The 13,439-nt window shown below is 41.4% G+C and overlaps 1 protein-coding gene across 1 annotated transcript; it reads left to right on the top strand.

Moving 5' to 3' along the window:
• Positions 1 to 54: 54 nt before the first annotated feature.
• On the top strand, positions 55 to 13,333 carry LOC104072030 (nucleolar RNA helicase 2-like; the record flags this gene model as incomplete). Its single annotated transcript, XM_009583683.1, has 14 exons — positions 55 to 216; positions 1,707 to 1,782; positions 2,812 to 2,990; positions 4,051 to 4,168; positions 4,849 to 5,034; positions 6,417 to 6,562; positions 6,824 to 6,973; positions 8,249 to 8,410; positions 8,981 to 9,100; positions 9,581 to 9,654; positions 10,757 to 10,916; positions 11,736 to 11,870; positions 12,690 to 12,734; positions 13,216 to 13,333. Coding segments are annotated over 14 exons (1,831 nt in total), but the record flags the coding sequence as incomplete, so codon positions are not given.
• Positions 13,334 to 13,439: the final 106 nt, after the last annotated feature.

Below are 13,439 nucleotides of genomic sequence, written 5' to 3'. Positions count from 1 at the left end.
CCCGAGGAGAGCGGGCTGGGCGACGATGACCTTGAGCCCCCCCTGCCCAAGAAGACAAAAAAGGTCAAGGAGAAGAGCAACGGTCTGGCTGCAGAGAGCGACGGCTCTGAGCATACGGTGAAGCTTTCCTCCGCTCTAAGCAACGATGTGACGTCCCCCGCAGCCCAGAGTGTATCTGGCGATGTGGCCGCTGGAGAACAGGACAGCGACGCGGAGGTAGTAACACTCTGCTAGCGGAGCCCTTGCCTTGCCTAATTAAAGCCCCACTGGTAATGAGTGGGCTTAATTACACATACTGGGTGCTGTGTGGAGACTTGGGGTGTGAGGGCTGTGGGAGTGCTAGGCTGCTGTCGTAGGCAGCGTTTGCCGCTGTTCCCCTTAGATTTACGGTACCTGGCCCTGGGCACGAGGGAGCGGCCAGCACCATGCCCGTTTCTACCCGAGCTGCGGGCGGGTGAGCGAAGCACAGCAGTACATGCACCAACACGTGGCAGCCGTCTCTCCTTGTGCTTTCCCCCTCGTGGTAAATGCCAAGCCGATTGGAGTAGCTTATCCTACAGTGGAGCAGCCTAGGTAGCAGGAAGTTTCCATGTACTAGCTCATCTTCATGTGGCAACTTGTTTTGTGTCCTGCAGCGCAAGGGTTTCTCCCTGCTGCACAGGCAGTCACCATCCCAGAAACGTGCATTGCTTTGTACTGTGACAGCACTTTCTCTCCTGGCAGGCCCTTTGAAGAAGTATTTAAGCAAGGTGTCCTGTAAGGGAAGGTCATGGTTATCCTCATTAATTCCCACTTCTGGAGTTCTTCCTGTTCAGATTTCACCCTTCGCCTTGCACACATGTGTGAGAGGGCCCTGTAGCTTGCCTTCCCCTGGATAGGGCCTTCTGTGGGTAGTTTTCTCTCTTGTGTTTAAGATGGGAACATGGATCAAGAGAGTGCTTTTTGTACATTGGGTGTAATGATGTGATCTCTCGGATCTTTGATGTAGAAGCTAAATAGTGAGTTTTCAGCAAGCATCTAATGGTGTGCAAAGTTAAGAAGCTGTTTGCGTGGTGTACTGAGTAGGTGTGATTTAGAGGGAAATTCCTGCTTCACACAGTGAATTGTGACGCCAAATATGTTTTGCTGTGAAAAACAGTTTTCTAATGATTTCAGAGGACTCCAGTTAAGATTTTTAACAAGTAGTTTCCCTTTCCTGACTTGCCAAGCATATGTGCATGACATGGTAAGATCACGTGGAAGGGGCGGTTGTTCCCTTTCATTCGCCATGGGTCTTAAAAAGTGGTGCAGGTATATCTGAACTAGGGATGAGATAGCAGTAGTCATGGTTTTGAACAAGTTGTTGCAGCTAACAAGAGCAGGAAGACCTTTGGCAGGACGTCTTTACTTAAGACTGATGTAAAAACAGGATTTACTTGTAGGAGTTCTGTCACGCTAACTGGTGCAGCCTGTGTCAGTGTGTTTTGTCTTCTAATACAGGCTGGCTGGATGCAAGTTTCCCACTCTACGCTGTGATGATGTTTTTGTTTGTGAAGTACCTGCATCACAAGAGTTTTCTTTCTTTTTAAACAGAAAGGAGGTAGCTGGTAAAACTGCAGTGATAAAGTAAATGCGCAGCTTTTCTTGTGTGCCTATATAGGGTACGTTATTTGCTCCTCTCTTAGGGGTAACAAGATTTTTTTTTTGTTTTTTTTTAATCCTGTTAGGAGCTGACAGAAGAAGCAAAAGAAGGCGCCTTCTCCAATTTTCCTCTCTCCGAAAACACCATCAACCTTCTCAAAGGTTAGTTAATGTGGCACAAAAAATTTCTGTAAATGTTTGTCCAGAATTGCATTCTGTTACCCATGCAAGCAGAGACAGAAGCCAAGGGTAAATTGTCCTAAATTGTCTTACATTTACCATGGAGTAAGAACACGCACATGAGTGGTCACTGTAGATTCAAGGAATCTACTGTTGTTAGTAGGAACAGAGTTTCTGTTTTGTTCCATTTCAAGTTCTGTCATTTTAAGGTGAGTTTATTCTTCCATGGTGTGTTTATTCCTACATATACATTCTAGAGACAGTGTTTTTCTTCTCATCAGCATCGTTTTACTTACTATGTATCTTTATTTTAATTCCAGTGTCTGCTGTCTACAATATCACTTCTTAAATAAGTGTAATGGTGTTTCCTATGTGGGGAGTATTTGGCTCCTGTGAGCAGATTGTCTCTGATTATTCTCATACTTCCAGGCTTTTTCATATCTCTTCTAGATTAGCTTTATTGCGGACGTAACCACTGTAGAGTTCTTCTTCTCTGTGTTGGGAAACTCTGCGATTTTTGTTTCCCAGACAAAATTCTCCTAGTTGCTTTACATTTTCCTTGTTCGGAAGTTTCTCTTGGATGGATTGTTTCACTTCCACTGTGCAAAATCTCTCTCAAGTTTTAGAATATCTTAAAATAAACACTGTCACCTCCTCCCCTGACCTCAAAACCAAGCTACCACAAAATCTTTGGCTGTATCAGAAAAAACATGTTTGTTGTTTTTATTTCCTTCTTTCCCTCGGGTTGTCTTATGCCAAACATCATAAAGAAGGCTTTATCTTATTGTGAATACTCAGCTGCGTGTTTAAGGGGGAATAGTTTTGATCTAGAGTAGGAGAGAAAACACACAGATGTGTATTTCTTCTAACTTTAACCTTCTTTTGTGTACACGATTTGACATAATGTGTCCTACATATTCGGGCTAGTTATATATGAGGGCTTCTAATTGTTTGTTCAGGTTGCAGTAGAATCAGCACCTTTTAATGAAACCTCTTTGGATTATTTTATAGCTCGAGGTGTAAAATACCTGTTCCCTGTGCAAGTGGAGACTTTTCAGCCCATATATGATGGCAAAGACCTGATTGCTCAAGCTCGAACAGGAACCGGCAAAACACTTTCTTTTGCTCTTCCGCTGACTGAAAAACTTCAGAGTGTCTCGCAAGATGGGAGAAGAGGCCGTTCACCAAAAGTAACTTACCACTTAAGGGTTAACACCAAAACCTTAGATTATGGCAGTTTTCAAAAGTGGTTCTGTAATTGCTTTGGGGACTTTGTTGGGCCTTCTGTCTCCTTTATTGGTGTTTGTAATACTGAACACTTTCCTCAGATCAGGAGCTACAATGTGACAGAGGTTTTGCAGCATCGCAGTGATAACATGTTTCGCTTTTAGGGTTCCTTGTGGCATTACTTGGGAGAGTGCTATCCTCAGCAAGTTAGCCCGTGGCTTTGGGGTTGAATCCCCTGCCTCTTCTCAGGTAGTGGTTGAGTAAGCTGGACTTGCCTCCGTTCACTGAGGTTGTTTCACACTAAATCCCATGGTGATAACTGAAGGCTTTTGGGTTTTTATTTTTCCCTCATGTCTGGAGGCTCAACTTAATGGATACAAGTGGCGTTTACATTTCTACTCAAGCATGAGATGGAACTGATAGCCAGATACCTGTGATCAGATATCATATTCCCTTGGAAATATCATTAGACTGAAAAACTGTTACAGTCTGCAGATTTGTTGCCTACTTCATCTTTCTATTTTATTAACTTTAAAAGTGATGTAAGTTTTAAAATCTTATTGTAGGGGGGAAGGATAGATACTGGAGGAAGGCAGGTAGGTGGAGAAGGAGGATATATGGCTAGGGTGTGTCATGCTATGTATCGTTTAAGATCTTACTACTCCAAATTGTTTAGTGACTGTTCCTATCCTTTAGTGCTGAACTGCACCTTCATTGGCCTTGGTAATGTTACTGAAGTGTCTATTTTATCTGGCATTAACTTAAGAAAAAAACTATCGCTGTTCTGCGCCTCAGTTATCTTGTAATTAATGCTTTGTCTTGTTTCCTCTTGCTGGCTATGAGGCTGTGATGTGCGGGCTCCAGGTGCAGGAAATATTTTTGGGATGGTGGGGAGTTGTGGGCACCTCTGGAACAAGTGTAGAATAAGATCGGGAATACAAGCTGTTTGACATGAAGTAAACCCTTTTCTCCTAGCACCCTCTCCCAAGCATAGCTGCATTTTTGTCTCTTTTCACTCTCCAGGTGCTAGTTCTTGTTCCAACCAGGGAACTGGCCACTCAGGTAGCCAAAGACTTCAAGAATCTCACCAGGAAATTGTCAGTGGCTTGTTTTTATGGAGGAACTCCGTATAAAGCACAGCGTAAGTAAACGCTAAGGAGTTACGACTGGATTAGAGTTGACTTTCTCCAGATGCATTCCATGAATAAAACTGGCTTTTTTACCCGCTCAGAGTTTCACTTCAGTTAGGAACCATGACGTTGCTTTCAAAGGAAGCAGAGAGCCTGGGTTGAATAATTTTAGTTCCAATAAATCTTTATTTAAAAGAATGGGTTTAGGTCTGCAAAGTGACTAGTCCTTTTACTTTCTTCTTTATTGCGTGTTTGTGTGTTTTTTGTGTGGACTTATATTGGGACTAGACAACTGTCCAAGGAAAAGGGAAAATCATGTATGTGCGTGTGGCTCTGTCTGTCTCTCTCCAGAGGTAACTGTGAAAAAGAATTTAGCTGAAAAACTAAAGCGTTTTTCTGTGATAAAGCTCTGGAGGTTTCTAATGCCGGCTCATTGCTGCTTGGAAATTGGCGTATCTTACTGTAACTTTGCTTGTGGTTTAGCTGGTATTCCCGACAGAGCAACTTGGACTGCCGATAAGCTTACTTGTTTGTTACTTAGACTGGACATGGTGCTTTATTCAGAGATTAAAGTGAAGGGCAGTCGTTTTTTGGTTCTAAAATTAGAAGTGTTGCTGTGTACTGGTAGCTTTTTACCTTGTTGTCTCTTAGCATTCTGACACTGTCCTTGTTTTTCTGTCTTTTCTTCCAGTTGATCTTCTTAAAAGTGGCATTGATATTCTAGTGGGAACTCCTGGACGGATCAAAGACCACATTCAGAATAGCAAGCTGGAACTTTCCAGCGTGAAGCATGTTGTTTTGGATGAAGTTGATCACATGTTAGACATGGGCTTTGCTGAACAAGTGGAAGAAATCTTAGGATTTGCTTATAAAAAAGGTAAATTCTGACATCAGGAGAGGAATAGAGGGCAATGCAGAAAACACAATTACGCTGCTTTGAAAACTGCAGGTGCACCCTCAACTTGAATCCTTTGCGTGATGCTAGTATTGGACCTCAGAGAAAAGAGTAAGGTAGAGTTGGAAAAGGTTCAAAGCAAGGTGACAGACAGCTGAAGGGCTGGAATGGCATCTCTGGGCGGGGGGGAAAAAAAAAGGCAAAAAAGCAACAAACCCAACCCAACTGCCTAAGCCCTAGTGCTCTTCATCCTGAGAGAGGTGACTGAGCATAGGGTTGGGGTTATGATGTGTCTGTACACTTGTCATCACACAAAGTTGACAACTAGGGAATATTTGCTCTCTTCTGATGTAATGGGCATTCAGCGAAGCCACCAGGTAGCAGGTACAGAGCAGAAGGAGGTTATTTTAATAGTGTGAAATTCCTTGCCACATTGTACTAGTGCCAGAAGTTTTGAAAAGTGACTTGAATTACTGGAAGTAGAAATACCAAGAATTACTAAAAGCAAGGGTATCACTTCTGGCTCTGGAAGCCAGAAAAAAGCTGGTTGCTGGCAGTGTTTCTTCACATCTTTGTTAACTTTGCTTGACTACTATTGGAGAGAATATATGAGCTTCATGGATCTTAGGTTTGACCCAGTACAGCCACTGTCATTTTTACATTCTCCCCATTTCTGCAGAGTTGGTCTTTGTCCTGACGCCAAAAAGTACAGAGAATTTTCTAAAAAAGGAAATCTGTATAGGTTTTGGAAGACTTGTTATAATTATTCAATCTTAAAAGTTTTCTTTGTAACTGGAAAATAAGTTGTAGGGAATAATAGCATTCTTTTGCAATGTGTGTTTGTTTCTGATCCTGTGGAGCTATGAAGGTAGGTTAAACTTTTTCAAGATACTGTTTGTTAAGCTGTTCTTACCTGGGGTAATCTATCTTGTCACGTAATTCTTCCCCCTGGTCTGCAGAGTGTCCTTTTTAGCCTGCCTTTTTCCTTTGCACATAGCCATATGTGCAGCTAGTTAGTGTTGGAATACCAGACAAGGAGGGATTGAGACAGGAGTTCTTTAAGGTATCTGGGGGGACTTCAGGCACGGTCTATACCATTTTTAGCAGATGATCTAGAAATGTGTCTTGCATTTCTTCTCAGGCAGGATGAAGGATTCAGTTTGGTCCAGTTAAAATTACTGTAATTTTGCCTTTGGTGTCTAAAGGGTATTAAAAAAGCTTTCATTGCTTCTAAGTTTTCTTCTTGTAGCTGACTTATTGCACATATAAACCTCTCAATTTGAGAGCAACTCTGTTGCTTTTTTACCAGTTCTCAAGTGTCAGAGTCTGTTGTGATGACTTAAATCGGTGGCCTTTCCTTCCAGGTTCTGAGAACAATCCCCAGACACTGCTGTTTTCTGCAACTTGTCCGCGATGGGTATATGATGTAGCCAAAAAATACATGAAAGATGGATATGAACAGATTGACCTGATTGGAAAGAAAACTCAAAGGACTGCCACAACTGTGGAAGTGAGTGATTCTGCTGCAGAGCAGTGCAGGTCCTGAGAGCATGTGGCTTGGATGAGATGGATTTGCATTGACTTTACAAATGCGGGTGTGGAATGACTTTTTACGTGATTGACAAAAAATTTTTTTAAGCAGAGCTTTCATATGGGGGCAGTAGTTTGCAAGCTTAAAAAAAAAAAAAAAAAATTTTCTGCATTCATTTTGTCTGTCCTGTGTGTGGCTGAAATTTAACATAGATGCTTATCATGTTTCTTTCCCAAACAGCACTTGGCTATACAGTGTCGCTCATCTCAGAGAGCAGGAGTTCTTGGGGATATCATTCAAGTCTACAGTGGCAGCCATGGGCGGACCATTGTCTTTTGTGAGACCAAAAAGGAAGCAAATGAACTGGCTATGAATGCTTCGCTCAAACAGGTACTGGCATCTGAACAGAGAGCTGCAGTTACGGATGTTCAGGGGTTGAATGCCCTGAAATAAATATGAGGTTGCAACTGTGTGGATGAAGTTGTTTCTGTGGGTGGTTTTAAGACTTACGAAAGCTATTTCTAAAAGTAGAGCTTTGCAATTAAAATACCTTCTTGGCTGCGATTATGAATTTATTCCTGTGGCTGTAAAATCATGCAGGACCAGATCAATAGAAAATACACAGCTTATGCTGAATAACCACGAGGTAGTAATAATGGTAATAACCAGGAGCTAGTATAGTGCACATATTCCATCTCATGTTAGTGTGGTCTTTGAGTTCCTGTCTCTTAATGGCTTTTATTCTTTGAACAGTCAGTTTTCAGGAAAATCCAACTAATACGGTAGAACAGAATGTTCTGTTGTCCTTGGAAGGTCATTTAATAATTCGTTCAGACCTCAGGTGATATATTGAGCAGGTTTTCTATGCTTGCTTGAATTTTTTTGAGAGTGGGAAAGGTGCTGGATTTTTTTCAGAGAAACTCCTGTTTGATACTAAATACTAATTTATGTCAAAAGAGCGGTGGGAATACATGGTTTGCCCAGTATTTGATAAATATCATATACCATTAAAATCTCGCAGCAACAATTTTTGTCTGTTGGCCCTGCTGCTTTCACAGTAAATCCAATGACTTTGTTATTGTGTCAGTATGTGACGCATCTTTCTCTTATACTATTAAGTTCTGCTTTAGCATGTTACCCATTTGAATTCTGATCTTGTGACACTCCTCTTTCTCCTTGTCAAACACTTGGTCTGTCTCTTGTCCCATTAAAAGTGGAGGTTGTTCAGATCACCTGTAGGATTTGGGAATGCCCTGAAATCCTCGCTTCGGCTTCTGTGTGTTTTGTCATGGCTTCCCAGGGAAGGGAGCAAAGTCTCCTGCTAGCTCTTGACAAATACTGCTTAAGTAAAGTTGCTTCCATTTGTTCCAGTGGAATTGAAAGCTGAAGTGGGCCCTTGTTGGCATGGCAGACTGCAAATTGTACAGTCTGCTGTTGGTATGCTACAAATAATAACGTTCTAGTAAAACTACTGCTTATGAGTATTATTGTCCCAGAGAAGGATCAAACCACAAAGTAGGATGCTTTATATTCCTTTGGTATCAGCTGTGTAATTATTTTCTGTTGCTCTGCACTATGTTTTGGGTTTTGTAATTAAATGTCTTTAGATACTGCGGCCTAGACTCCCCTGTTAAATGACATCTTAATGGTTTGTTTCACTGACAGGATGCCCAGTCATTGCATGGTGACATTCCACAGAAACAGAGAGAAGTTACATTAAAAGGCTTCAGAAATGGTGTGTTTGAAGTTCTGATTGCAACAAATGTAGCTGCCCGTGGTTTGGATATTCCTGAGGTTGACCTTGTTATACAGTGTTCACCACCAAAAGTAAGTCATTAGAGGAAACTAAAACTGTAGTTTATTTTTTTGTGGCAGAACAGTAGGTTATTCCTTTGTTTCACCGGAAGTATGTTCTGATTCACAAATGAAGTGGATTTTTTGTAAATGCAGGCCCAGAATTTCTTAGTTAAGCTTTTGTATTTTGAGCTTTGATTAAAGTAAAAGTGATGGGTTTTGGTTACTCTGGAAAGTCGCAAGATAGCTTTTGACATTGTTTCAGCATTTTTGAATCCCTTCTGAACATTGTTGAGTTTCATAACAATTCTAAAATACTTCTGCTGCCTTTTGCTTCTTTTGAAACTCCAGTGGAGCTTTTTATTTAAAAAAAAACCTTATGTCAATAGTGTTTGTTAAACCTGAGGCAGCATACCTTGGGCAGGGTAGCATACGCAGATCTGATGGGTTTATGTACAGTTACAAGTTTGGGTATAGAGATATAATGTATCACTCCTTAGGCTTCTGAATTAGAATTTAGCTTGCATTTTCTCTCTTATAATGTATAAATGTCAACAGTTTAAATGACATAAGGTTTTCTCGTGTTAATCTGAATTTCTGCAGGATGTTGATTCCTACATCCATCGTTCTGGACGTACGGGTCGAGCTGGGCGGACTGGGATCTGTGTTTGTTTATTTCAGAGAAGAGAAGAAGATCTTCTGAAACAAGTTGAGCACAAAGCGGTGAGTTGTACCTCAGACCTCTGCCTAATGAAATTATTCAGCTTCTGAAAAGACTCTGCCACTCTTAGATTTTTGTAACCGTGGGCTGCTCATGAGTCCAGTATGGGACTCATGTCCCATAGACTAATGGGCCTAAAATGTTGATATTTGGTAAGTGTTTGTAAATGCTTTTGTATCAGCCTGTTCTAATGTCTCATGAGTTTTCCCATGTTGGCAGTACTCTGTTGATGTCAGCAGGCAGACTGTGACAGGAATGCATGAAGGAGACCATGCCTCGCATTACAATCTGCATGTAAATTGGTGTAAAGTAGCTCTAGATTAACAAAGGCAGGAACTTAAAAGCTTTATTCTAGCTTTAGAAATAAATTAAATTAAGTAAGACTGTGTTGATATTCTAAACAGTAACTAGAGGTCTCAGTGATGTGACTTAGGTAGAGTGCTGAAAATACCTTTAACTGTAATTTGTTTTCTTGATTTCAGGGGATTACATTTAAGCGTATAGGTGTTCCCTCTGCTACAGATGTAATTAAAGCTTCAAGTAATGATGCCAAAAAGTAAGTTTATTTGCCTGTTCTTAAAAGTTGTCTAGAGATGTTACCAACAACAATGCTGTTAATGCAAAGCTTTAAGAGATCAGACCTGTATGTGAGCAGGTCTTTGCCTATGTCGCAAAAGGCAGCCGCTTTGCATGCGGACACTGACTTGTTTTCATAAGGTGATATCAATAAACCTCTGTGTGCTTGAACGTAGACCATTAGAACATAATGTTCTCTAAGTTCTTGCAAAAATTAACCTTTTTTTATATCATCAGGAATCAATGGCAGAACAGTGATAATACTGTCATGAGGGGAAACTGGTTTTGTTCTCTCAGATGATACAGTAGCAGTGCGTGAAGAGCAATACTTAGTGTAATGAGGAGTTACTCTGCAGTAGTGAGGGTGTTGTAGCCCTGTCCTGTGTTCTTTGTATGGTTTTTTTCTCAAGGGTTGTGGTTTTTTATTCCATGCAGCTCTGTTTACATTTGCTGCCCCATTGGTGGAAATTGCATTGGCAGAGGTTATTATAATTAGCGATGATTTGACCAGTGTAAAGGAGATCATGGGCATGGGCATTGGGTTCACAGCGTACTGAAAAATGGTGGGAGGTGCTGGTGTATCAAAAATAGCATTAGAGAAGCAGCTGTTCTCAGTTTCTCAGCTTGTTTTCACTGCCTCTCCCAGAAATAACCCATTTAATCAGCTTGCACTGAGAGCAAGAAGTGCCAGCAGTGGCATTGTAGTGGTATGCTTCCCTTCCTTGTGAAGGAAAAGCATGGGAATCTTGCATTTGCTGGAACACTTTCTTGTGGATTCTTGGGTACAGCCTTAAGAATGCTGATATTTTAGAGCCTTCCCGTGATGTTTTTATCTATTCTTTCAAACACGCCACATCTTGAGCACATCTTTCAAGAGGCTTGGCTTAATAAACAGAGAAGATGGGTATTCAGCATCCTGAAGGTGTTGAGTTAAATGAGTGGTAGTGAAGCATGAGCATGATAGCCAAGGCTTTTAGACATAATTTGTTAATCTTGAAAGTGTCTGAAGTCTATGTCTTAAACATGACTGCATTTCACACTGGCCTTCGCTGATCTCTTAAACTTTTGTTGTCACCATGTAGGTTGTTGGAGGCCATTCCTCCTTCTGCAGTAGACTACTTCAGAAAATCTGCTCAAGAGCTCATAGACGAAAAAGGGGCGGTTGCTGCCCTGGCTGCAGCTCTAGCTCATATTTCTGGGGCATCTCACATACAGCAGCGCTCCTTACTCAACTCAACTGCGGTAAATAATATTATACCTGTGTTTACAAGAATGGATAAATTGCTTGCGTCCAGTTCAAGTGTGGCATCTTCTTCTCAGGCTCTTTCAGTTGGGTTTCTGAATAGCTGTTGTCTCCAGCTTCTGGTTTGTTGCTTGTTCCTTAACTGAAATTAGCTCTTACTGGCACTCTGCAGGAAACCAGAGAAACTCGAAATCAGTTAGTAAATTTTCTTGTAATGAGAGTTAAAAGAATTTCTCCAGAGATCTAAGTGACAGAAGACTTTGATGCTCAGAGTTTAACTAATGGCATGTTACAAGCTAATGGATTCATTCGTAGTTTCCCTTTCCCAGGAAGCTTTTATATTTCTGTAATATTTCAAGTAAGTCTAGTGTGTGATTACCTGATTTCAAAGAGATCTTGACAGAAGAAAAATACAGCCCTTCCTTTTTCTCATGCATTTAGGGAGAACTTGGCCCAGTTCATTGCATGGTAACACAATTTTGGAAATAGCATGTGACTGGACTGTGCTTCTTGTATCAGTTTGGTTTTTTTTTTTTTTTACCCCTTTTCTAGCCGTAACTTTATGGATTGAATAAATGTGTCTCTGGCTAAAATACAGAAATGCTGTTGGCCTTTATATCAATGGGCAGTCTTAGGTTAGATGGACGCCTTCAGCTTCTTAGGAGGCTTTTAGTTGCTTCACTTTTGGGAAGCTGATTTCTTAGGATTAAATACTACATTACAATAACAGGTTATTGCATAGTTCATCAGTTAGTGAGTTACAGGTTGTCCAACCAAGTTTAGTCTTGTAAACGTTTTTCTCTGTTTGTTTCCTGGAGGGCTTTGTGACCATGGTGTTAAAGTGTTCAATAGAAATGCGTACCATGAGCTACGCCTGGCGAGGACTAAAAGAACAGCTTGGCGAGGAAGTAGATGCCAAAGTATCTGCAATGCGTTTCCTCAAGGGGAAGACGGTAAGATGGCCCAACCTTGGGGAAGGAGGCGGGGTGTGTGTGTACACATATGGCCAGTTTTTGCAGTGATTGAGGCAGGAGTTCTGAAGTACCAGTATACAAATGTTGATACCTCATTATATCCCTACTCAATCTCATTTCTCAGAAAATGGTAACCGGTCATGAGGCCCCCTGTAACTGCTGTCTGTGTATACACTATAAAAAACCCCCCCAAACAAAACCTTACAGCTAGTTGAATATTTTAAAAGACTCTTATTTGAATGGAGACCTTACCCCTAAATGATAATGCAGGAATTCTCTCTAAAAAAAAAAAAAAGCATCAGAAATACGTATATAGTGGGAGTGGTTGTTGTGACCTTTATTCTTTCATTGTGAACTTGTGCTAACACTACATACCAGTGCATTGAAAAGATAGCTGTAGAGCAGGGTAGTGCCTGACCTGATCGGTACAGTATTCACCTGACTGTCAGCTTGACTCCTGAAACTTGTCCTCTGTGCAAGTGTGTTCTTAGAGAGCTTGTGATGCCAGGTGACACCTGTCTTACTTTCAAACAGACAGGCTGATTGCAGGCAGTGCTGCTGTCAGCACAGAGCATTTGAATCTGCATTTTGTTTTGAGCTTTTGTGTTTTAACTGCTTCTTTTCTTCAGCTTATAAAAAGCTTCCCCCAAAAGAGCATGCTTTCTACCATTTCTGGTTTCTACAGTTAGCGTGTATGAGCAGCTGCAGGTGCTGCCTGTCTGGAGTTGTGTGTCTCTGTTCTTGGATACATCTTTGGAAAGCAAATGCCTCTTTTTTTTTTTTCCTTCCCTGTTATAGGGGGTGTGCTTTGATATCCCTGTTGGCGAACTGAGTAACATACAGGTATGTTTTTGTAGCCAGAATTGGCTTTGGAACCTGGTGGTTTGGAATTTGGTGACTGCCATATGTAGGATTGAATATAAGGTGGTTTGGGAGGATAAGGTTTGTGTTTTAATAAGGACGTTGCACAGACAACACAGTCATTAGAAAGAGCACAGCACAGTTGTTAGAAAATACCCTGTCACGCCTCTTTCGCATTTCAGTGCTTATCATGTTACCTGACAAAATCTTATGTTCTTTGGCTACTCTGGGTTTTGACCTCTCCAGTGTATTTGAGAGTTAACCAGTTTTCTGTCCCTTTGTGATCGTTTATCCTTTGTCACAGGACTGTGAGTTGTCTCCCAAGAGGGATCTGCTGACCTATTTTGGCAAGGGTGGGATTTGTCTGGAAATGCCTTTGCATTCAATGTTGCTTTTAATGATATAGGGTACCTTGGACACACCTGCAGGCACATAAAGTCTTGTTATATTGGTCTTGTTTCAGGAACAGTGGAGGGACACCAGGCGCTGGCAACTGTTGGTGGCAAAGGAATTGCCTGAGCTGGAAGAGTACCCCCAGGAGGCAGGGCGAGGGTTCTCCAGGTTCGGAAATGGGAGGCAAGGTGACGGTGGCTTCAAGAGAAACAACTGGTTTAAGAATGGAAACCGGGGACAGGATTTTAACAGGTCACTTGATTAATCTCTGGTACAGATATGGGACTGAGCTGA

The sequence above is a fragment of the Fulmarus glacialis genome, unplaced genomic scaffold (assembly GCF_000690835.1).
Source record: "Fulmarus glacialis isolate BGI_N327 unplaced genomic scaffold, ASM69083v1 scaffold12668, whole genome shotgun sequence".
NCBI lineage: Eukaryota > Metazoa > Chordata > Aves > Procellariiformes > Procellariidae > Fulmarus > Fulmarus glacialis.
This window is presented reverse-complemented; position numbering and strand designations above follow the sequence as displayed.